This window comes from Lepidochelys olivacea (assembly GCF_965140295.1).
Source record: "Lepidochelys olivacea isolate rLepOli2 genome assembly, chromosome: 4".
NCBI classification, from domain to species: domain Eukaryota; kingdom Metazoa; phylum Chordata; order Testudines; family Cheloniidae; genus Lepidochelys; species Lepidochelys olivacea.
In genome coordinates this window covers 122,237,169-122,260,439 of record NC_140414.1, presented here as the reverse complement: position 1 = coordinate 122,260,439, position 23,271 = coordinate 122,237,169, and the positions used below count along the sequence as shown (strand labels likewise).

The following is a 23,271-nucleotide window of genomic DNA, read 5'->3' as shown; positions in this document are numbered from 1 at the left end:
AACTACATGTAAAAACTCTATTTTAACCACCTTAATTGTATTCTCAGACTCCATGTGCCATATCAAAACCCTAATTATAATCCGTCTTTCCACTCACCTGCTTGAACATACAGCAAATAATTTCTTTATTGAACTACATAGCTAGAAATCATTATTCAGGTAGAATTACTTTTACACTTTTAAGCTTCAGAATCTGATAATAATTACTTCAGCTAATCCTTAGTTTATTATGAGCAAATGGACTTTAAGAACTAAAGAAGCTTTTTATAGTTACCCCTTTAAACTCTATTAAACAGTTGGATTATCTACTACATTTCTATCTTGCAACAGACAGCAATACCAGGAATTAATGATTTACAGGTGTGACAACTTGCGGCGTAAATGCACAATATTCTTATAGTCATGTCAGAATCACAACATTTTACAAATCCAGCTAAATTAGGTTTACTACTTCCCTTGATAACATACTTATATAAAAATCAATCAGGCATGAGTTCCCTGTCATGAATTCATGATAACAGTTCATTAGCAACAAACGTTGCTGGCTGTGAACTACCTCTCATTCAAAACTGTCTTAAAAATTTGATGTGATATCTAAGGCTTCCCTGGTAAAATATTTTAACAATAACAATCATAATAAATAATAATAATCAATTATATTGTCTTATATTTATAATAGTCCCTTTCATCCTAAAGGATCCAAAAACTCTAGGCCAAAGTCTAGGCCAAAACTCTAGGCCAAACTCTATCTGAAGCTGGGATGATAGGATCTGGGTTTTCTGTGTATATTTAAAATAGGCAAGACACTGAAGCTTCCTTGTTAATGACTGCCAGAAGTCATTAAAATTTCATGGACTCTAGGGCTTCAGACGTGCACCGGGGAGTAAGTAATGTGTGCACTCTGGGGAATAAATAATGCGGATGGCCCAGAATGGCACATGATTTGAGTAGAGCTGGTGTTGTGCCCAATGGCCAGACTCAACACTGCCACTGGAGGGAGAAGGGAATGAACAGAGAGCTTGAGGCCTTCCCCCCATTCATGACGATGTCCCATCCAGAAAATGGATATCAGCCGCTAAAGCCCAACAGAGGTTTTAAGGTTTCCTTCTGATGAAGGGATGAGCGTTCACAGTGTCTCCAGGAAATGATGCAGGAGAAGGGGAAATGGCAGGTCTTCAGAACAGAGGATAGCCTTACACATTTTTTACATTCTGAAAAGGTTTGGATGGCATCTACATTCTGGATGTTCATACAAACTGAATCTTTTACTAGATCCTTGAGGAAATTTTGCTGGATACACATTCTATTGGAACATGACTGATCCTGATTCTATCCTGAGTAAATATCAGTAGCGTGGCCTAACCAAAAGCTAAACACTCTATAGACATACATAGGTCACAGAGAGTTGGGATGGAGGTTGGGGTGATGTGGAAGGTCAATACAGCTTGCAGGTTAGTGTGTTGGCTCAGTGTGACCATACTTTTCTAAGAACTGAGAAGGCTGCACAGACTTTGGTTGCTTCAGTGTCTGAGAGAGTAGCTGGTGAGCCAATGTAGCTCTGTTTGCTTTGGGACATCCAGTTATTCCAAAAGTGAAGTGGTCAGCAGGAGCTGGATGTGAATCCTCTAGATCTTAGGAGGGTTATTGATTGCTGGGTCAAACATACTTTGTCAATCAATGCCTTGCCCATGTACTCATATTTCTGGATGAGTGCTGCGCCTTCCCACCAGACTGATTCTACCCAGTGTATTTTTTGCCACACAACTCCTCCTGGTGCTCATTTGTGTGGTGTTCCTTATAGAAAATAAGTTTGCAAGAAAATACATTCTTGTCCTTAGGGTCATTTAACAATGCATCTTAAAACTCATTACATTTTAACCCTTAAGTCCTAGTGCAACCTATAGAGATCATGCTTGCTTAAGTTAAAAAGAAATGTGCTGAAAAGTAAGTAAAGAATAGGTTTCTGGGCCAAAATTTTGGCTTGATAACAAAAAGGCCTAGTAAAATATGAGTGAAGTGAGATAAGTTAGGAGATAACCTTTGGTTATATGGTAAATATATATATTTTTTAACAGGTTTTAACAAGTGTTGTAGGGGAATTTTTGGATGTTTTGGGATATCGGTAATCACAGAATTTGCATTGACACAAATGATAATTAGACTGATGTTTTATATTAATAGCCAATAAAAAAAGATATTTGGGTTTGGGGTACAGAACATTACATATGGCAGTGGAAATATAGATATGGTAACAGACAAGCTTAATTAATTAACAGGGTGCTATAATTGATTATAAAGAAGTTAGTAATTTTAGATTAGTATGCATCGTTCATTAGAGAAAGAATTATATACACATTCTTCTCATCCAAAGACAGATCACCACCGGCTGCACCATTATACTTTGGAATGTGAGTATAAATGCAGTGTATGGTTATATTGTAACATCTGTTTGCTTTACCTAATTATTTTATTTTAAATAAAGTCTTAATTCAATTACTTTTTGTACCATTCATAATCCTCCACTAAATTAAATGATCTGTAACTGCCCCAAAAGCTCGAATCTTAAAGAGTTCAGTTTGGTCCTATTAATAATCTTTAAACTATTAATTGGGAACAAATAAATCAAGGTTCCACTAGTCGACTGCCTTAAAGAAACAGAGGAAGGCTGGCCTTTAGAGAGTGCGTGCGTGCATGGGTATGTGTGTGTGCACATGCACAAGGAAGAATTAAGGCCTGCTAATGTTGTTAGTACAGGAATAATGTTGTGTGGTAACTATAAATACACTGCTTTATTCATAGTGTACAAAAGAAAACTGTTTGTTCACCTTTGCATATACCAGTGTTGTAGGCTGTGATTTGCAAAGCCACCAATATAATTTGAACACCCAATTCCCAATAGTTGTGATGAGAGTAGGGTGTCCAAACGCCACAGGCAACTTCTGAAAATCTTCACCATAAACTTTTAGGGATATGCAAAATTCTAAAACACATGGCTGAATTTTTTCCAACTTAGCAGTGGATTTCTAATGTCTTAGAGCTGTGAGTCATTAACAAGCAATTAACCATCATTCAGGAAAACATATTTCAAGGCTAATGTTCTTTTCAAGTGCTGCAGTAATCACAATATGAAAGCTACAATTTTAATTGAAATGAAGATCATTTTCCACAATCCATTGTTAAAAGGGGAAAGTTCATAAGCTTTACTGATGTGGAGGTCCTCAAGTGTCATCTCCAGTAATTCTCCATATCTGACAGATACAGATGATTATAACCTTTCAGTTATTGTAGACCCTCATCTTTCTTTTGAAACCTTTACTAATTGCAAAAGCCCAAAACGGCATCCCTAGTGGAACTCTACGAAAGTCAACAGGCTTACACTCTAGGCTCAATGTAGATAACTTCTAAGCGCATATTCAAACCAAATTAAAAGTGTATTAATTCTGAGATGTCAGTAATAATGTCTTATTTAATACTGTGAGGGGGTCACAGTTTATCCGAATACCTTCCACATTCTGACAGATAAAATGCATCAAAATCCAAACCAACCCTGGTATTGTTTCTGCACAGCCCAAACCACCATGGTGTGTCCCTTAGGGCAGTGATTCTCAACCAGGGGTACATGTACCCCTGCGGGTACACAGAGGTCTTCCAGGGGGTACAGCTATTCTAGATGAGTTGATATTTTCCTATTTTACAACAGACTACATCAAAAGCACTAGCAAAGTCAGTACAAACTAAAATTTCATACAGATAATAACTTGTTTATAGTGCTCTATATACTATACACTGAAATGTGTGTACAATATTTATATTCCAATTCATTTTATTTTATAATTATATGGTAAAAACCAGAAAGTAAGCAATATTTCTGTAATAGTGTGCTGTGACTCTTGTATTTTTATGTTTGATGTTGTAAGCAAGTAGTTTTTAAGTGAGGTGAAACTTGGGGGTACCTGAGACAAATCAGACTCCTGAAAGGGGTACAGTAATCTGGAAAAGTTGAGAGCCACTGCCCTGGCGAGACAAAACAAGTGAGAACCTTTGAACTTTGCTGGTTCAGATCAAATGGAACCTGGACTCAAACCTCGCCCGGTATTTGTTATGCAAAACCAAAACTGGCCACTCCCTCAGCTCATCTCTGTGGGTGTACATGCTGCAAACATTTACATTACTTGCAATTCCCGGCGTGAAGCAAATTGACATAGTTAGATTGTAAGCTCTTATAAAATCTTCAAACCAGGGACCCTATCCAACGTTTGTAACATATCTCAGACACCATTAGCCCTGTATAATAGATGAATATTAATAAGTAACGGGGCTCTGGAGCCTTAAGAAAACCCTCCATCCCTCACAATTTTATGGTTTGGTTCATTCATATTTGGATAGGAATTCTTTGACTTCAATTATTGTGGGAGTTATCTCTGAACTGGACTAGACCACACTGTAAAATGTTTGGAATATTTTCTGTTTAACTGCTTTTGTGTCAGCACATCTTTAGATCTAATGTTTAACCTACAAAAAGGCCCCGTAATTACAAAAAAGCCCATTTATTTTTTTATTTAATATAAAGGACTATTAAAGGTTACTTCCTCCAAAGAGGTCTTAATCTGTCCTCTTATATCATATAAACATGCCTGTTGCCTGGGAGGATTTCATTAGCTTCTAACCGAAAGGATCAAAGTCCCTGTTTGAAAATACACAGGCATTTTAAAATGAATGGCTTTTTAAATTAAAACACACAAAAAGTGACATAGGATTTGTTTAGATGGTACAAATTTCTGTTGAAAATGGAGGCTTATGAATTCAAGCCTGGATCTAACACTTGCTCACAGTGCACTAAAAAGAGTGCATTGAGATGAGACTCAATACATGCATCCCTGTAACTGGAGAAACTACAATAATACCACACAATGCTGCTTGTAATTTTCTTTTCAGAAGGTAACCCTGAAATTGCATTTTAGGTCAGTCCTTTTTCTCTGGCTGCACATAATGTAACATGTAAATGTGAATGGTGTAACTCTTTGCTTTTGTCATGGATTCAGGAACTTTTTTTACTGCACTCTCAGGTCGAACAAGCCTCCTGACTTTCAAAGTGACCCTTTTTTCACAACCAGCTCCACCGTCAATACAACTTTGTGCTGACATTCAGAATACGAGTCCAGACTGATTTAAAATCTAAATACCAACCTCAGGGTGCATCAACCATTTCCTCTGAATTTCCTCCTGTCCACAACATGCCACCAATTTAACATATGCCAAATGTGCAACTACCATAATTTACCATATATACCTTGTGTCTAAATTCAATCTTGAATCACTTTCCATAAAGTTCCAGTAATCTTGGAACTAAATCATTACAAAACCATAAAATAAGTCACAAACTATTAAAGAGAGACAAAAGATAAGTGAAATCTCCTTCTGAGACAATTTAGTTTGCTAGTATGTCTTAGCCCTGTGTATTAATGCAGTCAGCAGTAAAAGTAACCGTTGGGAAACATTAATCCTGGTATTATAGGATTATTTTTTAAATTAAACTGTTGGGGTTTTTAAAAATTCTTTTCTTTTTCTGGGAGCACATTATTAGGGTACATTTTATGTTTCCTACTGCCAGAACATCTGCTAAATTAGTACTTCTAGGGCTGATGACCCTTACTTATGTTGAGTAATACCGTACCGCACAAGTAGTCTTATTGAACCAGATTCTGATACCCCTATTGCACATGGAATGATGCCTTATGCTACATGAAGTCCACGGGATTATTTCTGGAGGAAGGCGCTACACAACTGGAAGAAGGTTCACAGAATCTGAGCCATTTGCAACAAGAGTCACTAATTGTGGAGAAGAGTGCTACAGAACATGAATATAAGGGTGGCAGAGTCAGGACCCTGAAACTACTGTATCAGGACTGCTTAGAGAATCTGTCACCCTTATTAACACTGAATAATCTTTACGAGCAGTCCCACTGATTTCAATGAGGCACTAGTCAAAGTCAGTAACGATGGCAGAATCTAGTCTTTAAATGAATGAATACAATGACCAGAAAGGCATCTCCCTACAAAGATGATCACTTTCCAGGAAGTGTACAGGTTTCTTTAGAAGATCACTATTAGAAGATGACTGTTATAGGTAGGGACCTACCAAATTCACGACCATGAAAAACATATCACGGCCCGTGAAATCTGGTCTCCCCCTGTGAAATCTCGTCTTGTGTATGTTTTTACCCTATACAATACAGATTTCACAGGGGGAGACCAGCATTTTTCAAATTATTCAAATTCTCAAGTTCCTGACCCAAAAGGGAGTTGCACAGGGGGTCACAAGGTTATTTTGGGGGGGGGGGGGTCACAGTACTGTCACCCTTACTTCTGCAGTTTGCACTGCCTTCAGAGCTAGGTAGCTGGAGATCTGTGGCTGTTGGCTGGAAGCCCAGGTCTGAAGGCAGAACCACCACCAGCAACAATGCACAAGTCAGGGTGGAAATACCATACCATGCCATCCTTACTTCTGCACTGCTGCTCCAGTGGCAGCTCCGCCTTCAGAGCTCAGTTCCTGGCCAGCCACCGCCGCTCTCCAGGTACCCAGCTCCGAAGGCAGTGCCACGGCCAGCAGCAGCGCAGAAGTAAGGGTAACAGTACTGCAACCCCCCCTACAAAACCCTTGCGACCTCCCCCCTACGACTCCTTTTTGGGGCAGGACCTCTACTACAATTACACAACCAAGAAATTTCAAATTTAAATAGCTGAAATCATGACATTTATTATTTTTAAAATCCTATGACCATGAAATTGACCAAAATGGACCTTGAATTTGGTGAGGCCCTAGTTATAGGGTAGCCAGGGAAAAGGGGTATTTAGAGGGTCTATTTTGGTCATGTATTTCTCTGAGGAAAAGGGAAGAGAGCCCACTATTATAACTGGCTTAGTCCGTTCTTATTTTGGGGAGAAGCATCCGAGGAAAGGAAGAAAATAACATTTCAAAACTAGAATTGCTACACGTCCTCAGCTATTTTGGGCACGAACATTCAGAGCTGGGTCTTCTCAATTCAGATTTTCCACATGGCATTACAAAGAGAGAGGGTGTTAGATTCATGAGGTTACAAGAAATGCATGAAAATAGCACCCAAGTAAACACAGTTAATTCTCCACAAATAACTGAAGTTAAAGAGATGGATCAGAAAGGCAAGATAATTGCCCACGCAGAAGCTCACCCTCGGACACAAAAGTATCCTTTCTTGTTTTCTCTCTCAGTTAGTCAATATTTTAACACCTATCTTATTCTAAGCATACAGTCAACCCAACCACTTAATATACCTTAGCTTCTTCGACTGGTAGCATACTTTTCAACTGTCTGTAACCCTATGTCATACTCCTAGATATGATTAAAACTATCAAAGGCATAAATGAGAACTGAAAAAAATATCAATCCCATACTTGAGCTGGATCCAAACTAGTACAATTTCCAGAGCAAAGATGGTTGGGATAAACTTCAAGTAACAGACACAGAACCAACACTTCAGATCTCTGAAGGTTCACCCAGCATTACTACTCACTGTTCCTCATTCAGACGCAGACAGATTTCCTCTCTACCGTAGCAAATAGCTTTTTGATACCATTCCACAAAACAAGGAATACTATTGTGTCTCTGTTTTTGTTTATCAAAAGCTTCATATTTGTTGTCTTAGTTTATATGCCATTTCAGTGGTCAAAGGACAGACAGCATGATTGTATCTCCCTGTAGTGGTATTAGGTCAATGCTAGTTGTTTCAGGTGAAAAAATAAGTCTGTTTTTTTCAGTTTGCTAAAGCTGCAGGATTCTGCTCTAAAAGATATTGCCCTAATTTCATAATTGGAGGAGGGGGGAGGAATCTTAGTAACAGGCTGTATTGGCTATAAGCAGTGGACAAATAGCAACATAATCACATACAAAATGCTAAACTATTTGGAATACTTAACAAACCTGGATAAAGGAACATTACAATTTAATACAATCTTGGCTTTTGATAGGATTAAAACATTTATGTGCCAGGTCAGTAAATATCTGGTGTGATATTTAAACTGGGCATCCATTCTTTCATGGACATTTTTGTACTTGTAATTCATTTATGCGGATTTCTGGTAATTGATTGCAAGCGTTGAATTGCGGGTGCAGTTCCTTGTGGACACTTTCCAGAAGGCCCAGTCTGAAAGCCTGACTGCCTATTGTTTACCTCCTTATGGGCTGACAATACTGAGGTTTGAAATTATGTTAACTAATTACATTTAATATTCAAATAAGTAGCTAAAGCCAGCATTAGAGCTGGGCACAAGATGACAATTCTGTTTCATAGGAACTTTTGAAATTTGTTTTCCTTCTGCAACACCTTTCCAATGTTTTTGTGAAAGTGGAATGTGTGTCACAATATCCGTTTTCAGATCGAAATGAGATTTTTTGTATTTAAGAAGTTTCTCTCTCTCTCTCCCCCTCCCTCACATGTTCCTGACAAAACTTAGTCATAACTAATATGTCTTTGTGAAACTTTCTGACTTCAACGTAACATAATCTGACGAAATTTTACTTAGATGGAAATGTTCCAACCAGCTCTACTCATCATTGAGTTTCCATTGAACTCATGAATACATATAATATCTTTGCTTTTTGATCAATTAATCAGAGGTTAATTTTTATTCTATTTTATTTTCACTGTTCTAGCCTATAGAATGTTAGTATATTGAAAAAATTATTCAAGAAACAAAGTACAGATCCGCCCCTATGCTGAAGTTGCTTTGGACTGCTCTGCTGGCATAAAGTTGAAAGACATTTTCAATAAAAGTCAATATACTTTCTTCCATGCCTGTGGTACCTAACCCAAATGCTCAGAGACTTTATAGAGGTTTTTTTTTTTTTGGCACTTTTTCTTTGGATTTGTGTGATCCTATGAGCCCCTCCATGCCAAATGGCAAAGGGATCACTGTCATGTAACAGCATCTCTTATCAGGCCTGACAATCTCACTACACCTAATACATTGCTGTCCTAGTATTTATCTATAAAGAATGTTGTATGAGGTATCAAATAAAAGCTGGTCATCCTAAGAATTGTGAGTTGTATGTACAGGTGTCATACAAGAAGTTTGTACATATATACTAAATATGTTTAAACTATGTGTCAAGGTTCCTTCCCCACTGTGAACTCTAGGGTACAGATGTGGGGACCTGCTGAAAACCGCCTAAGCTTATTCTTACCAGCTTAGGTTAAAACTTCCCCAAGGTACAAACTATTTTATCTTTTGCCCTTGGACTTTATTGCTGCCACCACCAAGCGTCTAACAAATATATAACAGGGAAAGAGCCCGCTTGGAAACCTTCTTTCCCCCCAAAATCTTCCCCAAACCCTACACCCTTTCCTGGGGAAGGCTTGATAAAAATCCTTACCAATTTGCATAGGTGAACACAGACTCAAACCCTTGGATCTTAAGAGCAATGAAAAAGCAATCAGGTTCTTAAAAGAAGAATTTTAACTGAAGAAAAAGAATCACCTCTATAAAATCAGGATGGTAGGTACCTTACAGGGTAATCAGATTCAAAACATAGAGAATCCCTCTAGGCAAAACCTTAAGTTACAAAAAGACACAAAAACAGGAATATGCATTCCATTCAGCACAGCTTATTTTATCAGCCATTTAAACAAAACAGAATCTAATGCATATCTAGCTAGATTACTTACTAAGTTCTAAGACTCCATTACTTTTCTGTTCCTGGCAAAAACATCACACAGACAGAGCGAACCTTTGTTTCTCCCCACCTCCAGCTTTGAAAGTATCTTGTCTCCAAACTGGTCATTTTGGTCAGGTGCCAGCGAGGTTATCCTAGCTTCTTAACCCTTTACAGGTGAAAGGGTTTTTCCTCTGGCCAGGAGGGATTTTAAAGGTGTTTACCCTTCCTTTATATTTATGACACTATGTAACCAGGCAGGGTTGATAGATAAGTTTTTCCTAAACAAAGGAATGTTGATTTACCCATCTGCCTAGATCTCTGATGTAAAGTAAGCAGGATAAACCAACACAAAGAAAGCCTCATTTGCATATTAAGTCAACAGGAAAACAGACTAATGAGGGTATGTGAAATCAGCATGGGAAGACACCAGACTAAAGCCACAGGGTAGCTGTCTTGTCTCTGGGGTCAAAACAATGAGTTTTGGGGAAATATAAGGAGAAGCAAAAAGACGTTTTGTTATCCATTTATTGAGGAGATCTCTGATATTGTGTGGGGGAATCATGAAAATCTGCATCCTGATTTGATTGAAAAGAAATGGTTATTTAATGTAACTCTGGTTCTTTGAGATGTGATGCAGATGTATTCCACTTAGGTGCATGCACACCCAGCACACTGGAAGCTGGAGAATTTTGCCTAGTACAGGGGTTCCCAAACTTGTTCAGGGTAAGCCCTAGCGGGCCGCAAGATGCTTTGTTTACTTGAGTATCTGTAGATATGGCCGCTTGCAGCTCTCAGTGGCCGCGGTTTGCCGTTCCCGGCCAATGGGAGCTGCGGGAAGCGGTGCAGGCCTGGCCAAATTTAGGAACCCCTAGCCTAGTAGTACCAATAGGAGGCAGCACTTGTGCCTTGTGCTCATAGTTCCTCCCCTGGCTATATGACCACCGCCTCAACCCCCCTCATTTTCTTCACACCGAATGCCCACAGACTAGACTCCGCTGCAGAGGGGATGGCAAGTGGGTCATGGAATACACGTCTGTATCACATCTCAAAGAACCACAGTTACACTAAATAAACCATTTATTTTCAATCAAATCAGGATCTAGATTCAAGTAGATGCAACTGTGTAGCCCACGTAGGTGGAATATTCCACTTGATACAGGATGTTATCCATTTAGAGAGAGAGACTGTAAAGAGACCGCTTGCCCCTTCATACGATCTGCATGTGATACAAACCACCGAGGCAAAGCATGAAATGGTTAGTCCTGTCCAGACAGAATGCTAGGCGTTGCCTGACTTCTAATGTAATGAGATGCTGCTTCTCCAGAGATTAATGTGGCTTAAGAACACAGGCAAATGTACAGTTCAAATATACCAGGCCTCAAAGTCACTTTGTCCTGAGAGAATTGTGTTTAAGGAGGCTCGATCCTCAGAGCAGATAACTCACAGACACTCTTTGCAGATGTCATCACTACCAGGAATGCAGTCTTCTAATATGACAGGTTTCAAAGTAGCAGCCGTGTTAGTCTGTATTCGCAAAAAGGAAAGGAGTACTAGTGGCACCTTAGAGACTAACCAATTTATCTGAGCATGCATGCTCAGATAAATTGGTTAGTCTCTAAGGTGCCACTAGTACTCCTAGTCTTCTAATATGTAAGCAGAAAGGGATAAGATGTTGGGGGCTCGAATGGAGGCCCCATGAAAGGTCCCACATAGGAACTGGCTCTTCGACTGGAGCATGGAGAAGAAGAAGCCCTTTTAAGAATCTTGCTTCCTTGGCATTGGAGAAGATTGATATTCTCTGAATGGGGGGTCTGAAATGCTGATGTCATTCTCAGTGACTTTGCATCAAGTACTTCAAGATGTGCTGGACAGAAGCCAGTGTCAGCTGGATTCCACGCCCTAATGACCACACCAAAAACCACTCCCATTTCTCTGAATAGACCATTCTGGTAGAGGGCTTTCTACTGTCAAATAGGACCTGTCAAACAGCTGCCAATCACTGTACTTCCTGCTTATTCAGCCACAAAGCAGCCATGCCATGAGATGCAGGGAGCTGAGTGCAGGATGTAAAGTGCAAGTGTGATTCTGTGTCAGTAGTTCAGGAGGGAGAGAAAGTGGTATGGGAGGCTGAACTGACAGTGTGAGAATTTTTACCATACATTTGGTAAAAACCTGACAGGCAGAAGAGAGGCCAGAGGGAAGCACCGTATACTGAAAATGGCACTCCACTATGACGAATCAAAGGAATTTTCTGTTGCTTGGCAAAATCACCAAATGAAAGGTCCGGAGCAACAAACCAGTTGTTCTGAGACAATAGAGGGAGGACAGTCGATAGAATGTCCATTCGGAAGCTCATGTAGTGGATATATTTGTTGAAGCCACAAAGGTTAAGCATAGGTCTTACCCCTCCCTTGGCTTTAGGCACTGGAAAGTACCGGGAAAAGAAGCACGGACCCTGATGTTGATGTTCTGGTAGAACATCCTATGCAATTCCCATAGCCAGTAGAGAGCAAACCTGCTTGAGGAGTAGTTTCTCATGAGGGGGTCCCTGAAGAGGGACGGGGAGGGATGGAAAGGAACTGGATGGCAGAGCCTGATCTGACAGCACTTCGCACCCAGCTGTCAGTGGTGATCGAGCCCCAAACATTTTGAAAAAGTGAGCCAACCTGTCCCCAGACAGAAGGGACAAGGGGAAGGGAATGGCGACTGAAATACTGCTGTGGACCAAGAAGTCAAAAAAGGGTGCCTGGGGAGGCTGCAAGGGGAAGGTGTGTCAACTGGCCAAACCCTGAACCCGAATGCCTCCTCCTCTGGGTTCTATGCCCCTTTCTGGGGTCGCCCCATGATCTCGGGGGGAGAGAAAGACTGCCAAAATCAGTGCTGCATATGATACTGCTGCTGCTTGTGCTGCTGTTGACCACTGTAGTGGTGACTGCACTGCAAGCATATAACCCCACACCAAGAACAATAGGGTAGCCGTAGCATCCTTGAAGGAGTGCAGAGTCTCATCTGTCTTGTCCAAAAAAAGCACATGGCTGTTGAAGGGCAAATCCTTTATGGCCTGTTGCACACAGGGGGCAATATCCAACTTCTGCAGCCATGCTGCCCATCTCATGGTCACCACCAAGGCCACCTCTTTGGCCAAAGTATCTGTGACATCCAGTGCAGACTGAAACAGAGCCTTAGCCACCAAGTAGCCTTCAGTGATAAATGCCTGAAATTCCTCCCTTAAGGCTTCAGGCAGCTGGTCTGCAAACTTAGACATAACCACCCAGTTCACAAAGTCATATTTGGACAGCATAGTCTGCTGGTTAGCAATGCACATTTGCAAGGAAGAGGAAGTGTAAATCTTCCTATCCATCAGGTCCATCTGTTTGGAGTCCTCGTCCTTGGGAATGGACTTAAATCTTCCCTTCCAGGCTCTATCGTTCACAGGGGTTACACCCACGAAATTTGCAGGTAGGTGGGAGTAAAAAGCTTTAAATCCCTGCACCAGGTGCTTTGCAGTAGGCAGTACCAAAGTCAGCGTGCTCCAGAGAACCTTAGCAGTGTTTAGGAGTGCACTGTTTATAGGAAGGGTGACTCTCCCAGGGGCAGATGGCTGCAGGATAGCCAACAACTTATGTGTATTCTTTTGCAGAAACTCTGCTTGAATAGCCAGCGAAGCAGCCACACACCACATATGTGCTTGGTATGCCTTGAAATCCTCCAGTACTGAACAGGAAGAAGAGCCAGGCATCATGGAGTTGTCTGGGGATGAAGATGAAGTGGTTAATTGTGCCAGAGCCAAAGCCTGCTCCACGACTGACAGACCTGGATGGGAAGACTCCGGAGGCTCCTTGAGGGGAAGGTTAACCAGTGCTTGGGCCTATGGTGGATCAATGGTCACCAGACTTGCCCAGTGATCTCGTCTTAAGAGAGAAATGAGGAGTGGGACCTTGGTAACTGAGGAACATTCCAGAGATTCCACGGAGACCAGTGGTATGGATAGAGTATTGGTGGCCAGTGGGCACCGGGCCCCTGTCCCGACCGTGAGATGAGAGAATCTTGGTACCCATAGGGTTCCATGAATGGCCCCTGATAGGGTCAGGCGATGGAGAGCACAAGAGGAAGATCCCAATCTGGATACTGAGGAGTCCCGGGCTTCAGGACATAAAAGCGGAGACAACAACCAGTATGACTCCATAGCCCAGAATGAAGAGGGAACTGGTACCAATGGTGGAAACAGTACTGCCAACACTGAGTATGCCTCTGTCATTTCTGGTGCCAAAAGCAGTGTTGACCCCAAAGTCAGCAGTGTTACCTATGTGACTGATGGTGCCAAAGTGGAGGGAGGTGAGTGCCACCATGGTAACAATGGCAGCGCCAACAGCGTGGGTGCCAAAGAAGTTCCTGGTGCCAAGTAGGTCCCTTGTGCTGAGCCTACCACTGGCCCCACTTCTACTGTCTGTAGAAGGGAAACATTGGGGTGTGGTGCCAACAGAGGTTCAACAGCTGCCCAACCCGGGGCTATAAATGATGCAGCCCTGGCAAAGTCCTGAACTAATGGAGAGGCTGGAACAGAAAGGCTGGGGAAGAACCAAACAGGCTGCCTGCTATGCCGCTTAAGTGGAAACAGCTGGTGCTGACATCACCCTCATCAGTACCAGACTCAACAGACACCCTGGGCCTGGAACTAGGGTGGATGGTATGGGATCTCTGACATTCAAGCACAGTATTGGGGAGTGGATGACAGGACCTGCTCCATCCTGTGCTTTGGTGTTCACACCATGCCGGTCCATGCTCCTCTGGAGGAGACACATGGGTCCTCACATGACCTGGAGCAGCCTCCATCTTCTTTTGTGACCTTTTCCTCAGTGCACTTGCTGGGGAATGGCTCCTCCATCTCTTTGGAGAGGTTCTAGCTCCAGAGCAGGAAACAGCAGCACTCTCAGAACCCGAGGGTGACCTTCGATCCAATGTAGCCCTTGGTGCCAAATCAGGCTGTGTGGACTGTTGGAGCAGTGTGGCTTTAGACAAAGATCCCTCGCCACGAGTCCATTTTGTGAACAATTTGCCAAAGAAACACCATTCCTTGATGTGGGCTTTGCCTAAGCACAGGAAGCACTGTGTGTGTGGATCATTATTGGAGGTCGCTGCCCCACATGACTGACAATGTTTAAACCCCCATGAGGGCATCACCGGGAAACACTTAAACTAAACTAAAGCTAACCAACTAACACTATATAAGGGTACAAATTAACTATATACAACTAGAAAAAGTCACTAAGATACAGATAGTTTGTAAGGTTAGGAACCACACAGCGCTCAGACTCCAGCCATGGCAGTAAGAAGGAACTGAGGGGGCAGAGGTGGTAGTCCCTCAGATAGCCATGGCAGGGGTTATGAGCACAAGGTGCAAGGGCTGCCTCCTATGGGTACTGCTAGGCAAAATTTTCCAGCTCTGATATACTGGGTGTGAACAAGCCTAAGTGGAATATACAGCTGCATCTGCTTGAAGAAGAATCAGCAAGCTTTACAGAAAAACGTTGTGAGAGTGAGAAAACTGCTTTAGCCAAAGGGTTGTAGTTTGCTAGATATGTTTAGTCTCTTGGAATGTGCTATACTTTTGTTTTATTTGTAACCAATTCAGTTTCTACTTTAAAACGCTATCTTTGGTAATAAACTTCACTTTGTTTTATCATAAGTAGATCTCAATACAGTAATATTAGGCAAAGCATGAATTTTGAGTTGAACGAAACAATCTGGTTTGTACACTGTCTCTTTGGAGATAGCAAACTTGATAATTTCTGTGAGTGCCCAGTGATGGGCTGGTTACCTCAGGGGAACACTCTTCCAGGTGGCCTGCGAACTGGGGTGCACCAAGTGTTACCTGCAAGGCAAAGTAAGGGCTGGCAGAGTCCTGAGAAATTTGTCTGGGGTGGCTAACAGACTGTGGAGACAGGGAGTGTCACCCAGGTTAGCACCGGCAAAATCTCTCTCTCACTGATGCAGAGGGGTCACACTGACCTATGGTTTTGAGCATCCCAAGACAGCAACACCATTTGTTTTCTGTTTTGTTTGACTCCATAGTAACCAGAACCAATCCCCTTGATTCTGTGTCTGTGTCTATTTTTTAATCACATGAAGCTTCTTTAGATCAAATATATCAGATATTTCAGCTGAAATGTGTGGGCAAGAGACAATGACTTCCTGCAGCTCCTGCTTCCTGTGTGGACTGCTCTTTAAAAGCTATTTACTAACTTGTGTTTCCTTAACCAGAAATAATCTTGCATCCAGATACTTGTAGTTACATGAGATAACTAAAAAGACTGAAAACAAATAAGTACCTAGAAGCAGCATTTTCCCCACAACCTACAGAAGAGTCTGTTATTTTTCAAAGGATATTTTTCTGTTTTAAGTTCACAAACTACTGTTGAACTCCAGCCTGTGGTCATTTAGAACCTAAACGAACTTTTTGATAGACCACCACTGGAAAACGTTAGGAAATACTGTGACACTGCACCCCATATTCTTCATAGTGATATTATTATGATATTATAGCATAATTATGATGCATTTTATGCAAGTCGGCCATATGAAATGTCACTGGAAAAGTTATGATTTGTTGAATATGATTATCCTATTTGTATGCATGTATCATTTTTGTATCTGAAGTTATGAATATTGACTATGTATCTATATTTCAAATGTAGTTATACCTGGGTGTATAGCTGCAAGATGCTTTCAGTCTAGACTGGTGGGTGGGGAAGGGCCTATTCAGAGTAATAAGCCATTAGGGAAAACAATAGGCCTCAGGAGAAGCTTATCGTCCTCCTTGTGAGCCTTCCTGAGAATGCTCCAGACAGCCTGTAAGTAATGGCTACTATGACTCTGCAAGGACATAGGACCAGACCATGTCTCTGGACTTCATCTTGGGATGTCAGTATTTTTCCACAAACTGATCTGGGAGACAAGTTTTGAAACAAAGGGTTCCCACCATATGCTAAAGCTGTATAAGGCAGGGAGTGACATCATCTGGTGTTCTTCACTCTCCACACAAGACCCAGACCTTGAAACTGGGCAAGGAGAGAGAAAAGAATGAACTGCTACATGCTTGTTTACCACCTCACAGATTAAGAGAACGGGATCAGGAAATGAGTAGAACCTGGGCTCTATTTTCCAATACACTAGCCAGCACAGATATGCCAGACAAGGGGTGTCATAACTTACTGCTGGTACAAACTGGCAGCAAATTGTTAATTCCCACCACCCATGGACAAAGGGAAATCAGGAAGGGAATCAGCTATGACACAATTCCTCCTGCAGCTTATGTGCCAGCCTGTGCTCAGGCACACTCAAGCCTAAATTATGAGAACTGAAACCTCATTATTAGGATTGCAACCACATTTGTCCCTCTCAAAGTAGATCCGATAATTGCACTAAAAATTTCAAAGTTATGCCTCTGTCTTGTGACATGGACAGATGTGGATGTTGTACTTTTCAGTTACACTTTTTTTTAGGTTAACAATATGTATCTGATGAAGTGAGCTGTAGCTCACGAAAGCTTATGCTCAAATAAATTGGTTAGTCTCTAAGGTGCCACAAGTACTCCTTTTCTTTTTGCGAATACAGACTAACATGGCTGTTACTCTGAAACATTATAGAGAAAATATTTCACCCAAACAACAAATAGCTTATACACATGTCTAGCTTACCAGGTATCACCCAGCCTCCATATGGAGGCTCTGGATCAAGTGTGAAAATAACCTCCCTCCTCAGTCAGGGTGGTCACTTTAGATGGCTTTCAGTTCTTTATTTGCCTGGCCTCTTGAACCATGTCAAACCAGTATGTGTAATTTCCCCCCAGGGATGAAACTTCTTCAGACTTATTACTTGCCTTAGGGATGTGCATTAATTATTCCCTAGTGATTATAGTTCCTGAGGAAACATTTTAACACCCGTATTGAATCAGGAATACAATCCCTAGCTCATAAAGACATACACAAAATTTATAAGGTTGGAATATTCATAGATTATTGTATCATGTGCTGATAGCATCCATCACAGTCACCATATTTTCCCCAGCAATTAGAGTATTTGACTATATCGGAATGGTAGATGGGTTGGTTGTAAAGAAAACAAAGTGCCATGTTTTCTTCCTTTCAAAAAACAGAAACAGAAAACACAACAGCAAGAAGAATGCTGCAATTTTAAAGATTTTCTATAGGAAGCAGTCTGTGATACTGAATAGACGTTCCAGTCTTGCATACTTATAGATGTACTGCCTCAATACGAATGCAAAATGCATTAGAAAATCCTGACTGGCAGCAATGAAGGGACAACAGCTAAGTGAACAAAAATATAATCTATCATAGGGAACAAAGGAAAAAAGAGGAAAAAAGAAAAGGAAAAAAGTGGAGGATTTATTTTAAAAGGTTGAACTGTGATGTACATTTGAAGTTTTGAAAACTAGTGAATATCTTTTAGGGTTGGCCTAAATTACTCTGTAAATTTGTTTCTATGGGGCTTTTTGGAAGAAAAATAAGTAGAGGTTACAAGTGTTCATACTTACTTACTTACAGGAGTTCAACTATTTTTGCAGATTTAAAAGGAGAATTGCAAGAAGTTTAAAGTCACCACTTGATCTCTCAAGACTATCTGGTTGAGAACCAGCTTTGATTTCAAAATGCTTTTTTTAAAAACCCAGCAATCTATTGCTGAGAATTTTGTTTTAAACATGAGGAACTTGGGCAGAACTGAAATTTGCCCTTACAAAAGCACAAGGGGGTTGCATGATGATTTGCATCACGGGTTTCAGTGCCAGGGTTAGGTGGGGGTAGAAAGAGCAGTCTTCAAGGGACTTCTACTCTCTACTGCTCCCGGGCTCCCACACAGATAGAGGGCAGGGCAGGAAATTTTCAGTTTTTTCAAGTTAGTGTGGCTCCATCCATATATCAGCCAGTGAAGTTCAGAGAGCATGGAAGGAGACTGGCATAGATTAGTGACACAGTCCCTCCCCCAGGAGCATTAGGAAACTAGGGAGGAACTTGTGAGTCAGAGTCATAGCTTCCTGGTCTTTTTCTGAGCTGTCATGGATATGTAACACCTCTCTCTCAGAGGGTAGAGAGGGGGGGTTTCAATATTACAGTTTAGTCCTATTTTATTAGAGGATCCCAAAACACAGGATGCTGCCTTTTCCAGCTGTCTTCCCAGTAGCAGTTAAATAATAAAACACCACCACAAAAGACAAAAGTGGCCTAAGTAAGTAATGATGATGACGACGACAACAATGATGCACAGGCAAGGAAACGAAACAAAAGAATCATGTTAACTTTCAGCTTCATTAAAAAGAAAGGAGAAAAAAATGTTGAAATGTTGAAAAAATGGATGAAACCATGGCAGAAGTGATGGGGACAGAAATGTTGTTTTCGGATTTATAACAGAACATATATGAAGGAAAACCACAAAAGCAGTTCATTTCACCACACCCCACTCCCCTTTTTTGTGAAGAACAGTTTGTTACAGAATCTCTGGGAAAAACCCACACCTCCTTTTAGCAGCACATACTGTACATGAACTATGCTCTGGTTAAATTCCTCTTTCTGCACCTGCAAACATATGCTATCGAAATTAGTTACTTGCTAATTCACAAAGCCAGATTCTGTTCTCTGTTAAACTGATGTAATCCTGGAGTAACAATGTTCAAATCAATGGAGTTGTTCCAAAATTACACTGATGTAACTGGGTTCCAAATCTAGTTCATTATGTGTCAGTGTTTCTTAATACTTCTACTGAAACCCCTGCTCCAATGAGTCCTAGAGTTCATTGTAATAAAGACCGCAAACTAAGAATATACAGTATATAAAGTTGTATCTATTGCCATGAAGAAGCCTAATAATCCTGACAGAACCCGCACAGGTAAACTGAGAACAAGTGAGATGTCGTTATTGGCACACTAACAACATAGTGATCCAAAGGCATCAGATTCAAATTCATGAAGTCTATATAGAGTTGACATGCAATGGGGAACCCCAGAAGCATTATCAACAGGAGACTAACCTTTCTGATTATCTTCTTATACAAGGCACACACACACAAATCCCTGCCACACACATAGCAAAGTCTAATGTCATGTCACTTCAATGTGCATGTTTTAGTGTTTGGTGCATGGAGAAATGACATGGAACAACATGAAAAAAAATTACTTACCTGGGCCAATGCAAAATGATGCAATTATTGCAAGAATGCAAAATATACTGAGATAGGGGAGCCAGTATGCACGATTCTGGAAAAAACACAACAAAAAATAACCCACACTAGCATTACTTATGTCAAATGCCTAATAAGAGATCACATGGAATACAAAATATTCTTTACATTCTTTCCATAGATTAGGGTTTATGCCAAGAGTTAGTCTTAGAAATCAGTATTCCTGAAATATTTATTAGACAATTTGTATTAAAATTAAAATTTGGAATCTATACAGTGAAATGTCAAGAGGTCTGCTACATTGAAGAAGCCACAAATATTCAAAAAACTCATAACTTCTTATGCTGCAATTCAAGCCAAGCTGTGAAAGTTTCCTTGGGTTGCACAAACTCTTCTTAGTCACCTTCCCCAGATGTCTCTGCCATATTATTAAAGCCAGTATGGCAGATTTTTTAAATGACAAAGTTAATCTGTGTGAAGGATGGATTAAATACACGTCTCTCAATGGGACAGGGAGTTCTGTTCACCAGAAGCTGGGACTGGGTAACAGGGGAAGGATTGCTTGATGATTATCTGTTCTGTTCATTCCCTCTGAAGCATCTGGCAAAAGACAGGATACTAGGCTAGATGGATCTTTAGTCTTATCCAGTATGGCCTTTCATACGTACTAAGCTTAAAATAATATACATTGGGTGTGGTCAAACAGGTTGGGATATTCAGCCACATCCTGAAATTGTAGACAAACAACCTAATGGATCTGATTCTGCAGTAAAGGAAAGTTTTGTATGGAAAAGGACAGCCACAGGATCAGCCCATAGATCAGTGGTGGGAAACCTGCGGCCCGTGGGCTGCACACAGCCCATCAGGGCAAGCCGCTGGCAGGCCACCAGACCGTTTGTTTACATTTGCTTGGCCACTTGCAGCTCCCAGTGGCCAGGAACAGCGAACCGCGGCCACTGGGAGCTGCAGGCAGCCGTGCAAATGTAAACAAATGGTCTGGCGGCCTGCCAGCGGCTTGCCCTGATGGGCCGTAGGTTACCCACCACTGCCATAGATTGTAGATGGTTTTATAAGTCTTTGGGTATGTCTAAACTTCGAGCTGGAAGTGTCAATTCCAGCTCAAAGAGGCTTACATGCACTAGCTTTCATCAAGCTAACGTGGTAAAACAGAATGTAGCCTCAGCAACGTGAGCGGTGAGACGGTATAGGTGCCCAGGGTATATAACTAGCATCTTGCATGGGTATGTGCTCAGGGCAACTAGCTCCTTGTGCCATTGCAGCTACACTTTATTTTTAATGCTTTAGTTTAATCAGATCTAGTGCGGGTATGTCTCCCTGACCTGGAATTTACATTTCCAGCTTACAGTGTAGACACAGCCAGTGTATTCTTCCAAAGTTCCACACTTCTATTTCTATTACAGATTACGTGGTTTTGTGAGGAGTTCATTTTGTCTACAGAAAACTAAGTGAAGCAACAGCAATACAGGTAAAAAGTAATCAAAAGGAACTGACTAAGATTAAAAAGAAGAGCTTAAAGGAAGGCAACATTTGATTCAATAGGATCTCTCTAAATTATATGAGCTTTCCCTCTAGCTTTAAATACGGAGAGAGAATTCTACTGAATTGCCAGACCACAGTCCCTGATCTATGTAATGCTGAAAAATAAAAACTCCCGATTTCTTCCCACAGCCCTGTGGTCTCATCTTATTTCTCAGAAAATTTTGAATAGCAGAATGTTATAGTGAGGTCGCAAGTCTTTGTTATTTTTACAAAATATGAAGATATATTTACTTAGAGTATCTGAAGCATCATCATACCTATACTTGCCAATATAAATGACTGATGTACAGGTTCAAACAAAAAAGTACTATACTGGTTTGTTCCTTTTTAACTTCTTTATTCATTTATACACTAACTCTCAAAATATGATAATATGTGAAGGCTCTTCTTGGCATTAGTGTGAATTCATAAACTTATATATTTATCAGAGATGAGCTCATGTTGGATCCAAAACACAGATCTAAACTTGTTAGCCCCTTATACAGAGAGGACACAGGTGCAAATTCAGAACCAGATATAATTTTCCTCTGAGTTCAAGGCTGTTTGCATCCTGGGTTCTTGGTTCAGACTTATATCTAATACTTAATGCATAATGGACTAGATATTCAGCTAATGTAAACTGACGTCACTCCACTAAAATCTAACTCACAGTCAATGGAGCATCACTGATTTACAACAGCTGAAGATCTAGTCCAATTAGTTTAAACATGTCACATTATGTATCAAAGGGTTTGGAAACGCCTACTTTTCAATCAGCTCATAACAAAACTTGCAGCCTTCTATCTTATGTGTCTTGAGGTTGTGCTAACAACCTTGGTTTTATGACCTCGTCTGTAAAGTACAGTTCTGTTGTTTCATACAGTTGACAATATGGTAAGTCCTATTCAGATAGTTCACAGATTCATAGAGTTTAAAGCCAGAAGGCACCATTAGATCATCTAGTTTGACCTCCTGTAGAACACAGGCCCTTAAATTTCACCCATTTACCCTTATGCTGAGCCCAATAACTTGTCTTCAGATAAAGCACATCTCCAGAAAGGAATCCAGTCTTTATCTGAAGACATCAAGAGATGAAGAATCCACTGCTTCCCATGGTACTTTATTCCACTGGTTAATCACCCTCACTAATAAAAATTTGTGCCTTATTTCCAATTTGAATTTGTCTGGCTTCAGTTTCCACTCACTAGCTCTTGTGATGGTTTTACTACGTTCACATGCTACTCACATTGACTCTGAGGGTATGTCTACACTGCACAGTAAGGTATAATTATAGCCCCAGTGACCATACCTGTGCTAGCCATAAGCTAGCTAGCGCAGGTACGTTAGCGGTGAAGAAACAGGGGCATGGGAAAAGAACCCAAGTATGTACCCGGGGTCCCTGGCGGGATTTTACTGGGATAGGTAGCCTACTCTGAAGCTTGTGTTGCCACATCGTCACTGGTACTATCACCTTCGCTAGCCAGATTAAAGCAAGAGCAGGTATACCTACCCATAGTATAATTACACGTTGGTTTGCAATATAGACATACCGTCAGTGGCTCCCTTCGTATTAACTCAAGCAAAGAAATAGGATACTGCAGTAAGATAAATGGTGAGGCTCATTTTAGCTGCTGTTCCAAAGACAGAGAAATCTTGACTATAGCCAGCAGAAGAACAACTTGCTGAAAGATCACTAAAAGCAGGCTGTTCCAATCTATCAGAACTCTACTTTTCAGGCCCCAAGAACAAAAGAAAGCTGTACATGATAATGCATACAAACGGAGGACAAAAAAGGCAGACAAACTGATTTCCTTTCAGTGTTATCGTTTGTTTAATAACCTTCTTCCAAT

The 23,271-nt window shown here is 40.9% G+C and overlaps 1 protein-coding gene across 2 annotated transcripts in view; it reads right to left on the bottom strand.

Annotated features, from left to right (window-relative positions):
- Window positions 1-23,271, bottom strand: part of SLC2A9 (solute carrier family 2 member 9) — a 180,167-nt gene that overhangs the window by 53,288 nt on the left and 103,608 nt on the right. For both annotated transcript variants that reach the window (XM_084625976.1, XM_084625977.1), the window contains exon 10: window positions 19,883-19,958. In XM_084625976.1, coding sequence (XP_084482102.1) covers window positions 19,883-19,958 — 76 coding nt within the window. The remainder of the gene's footprint in view (window positions 1-19,882; window positions 19,959-23,271) is intronic.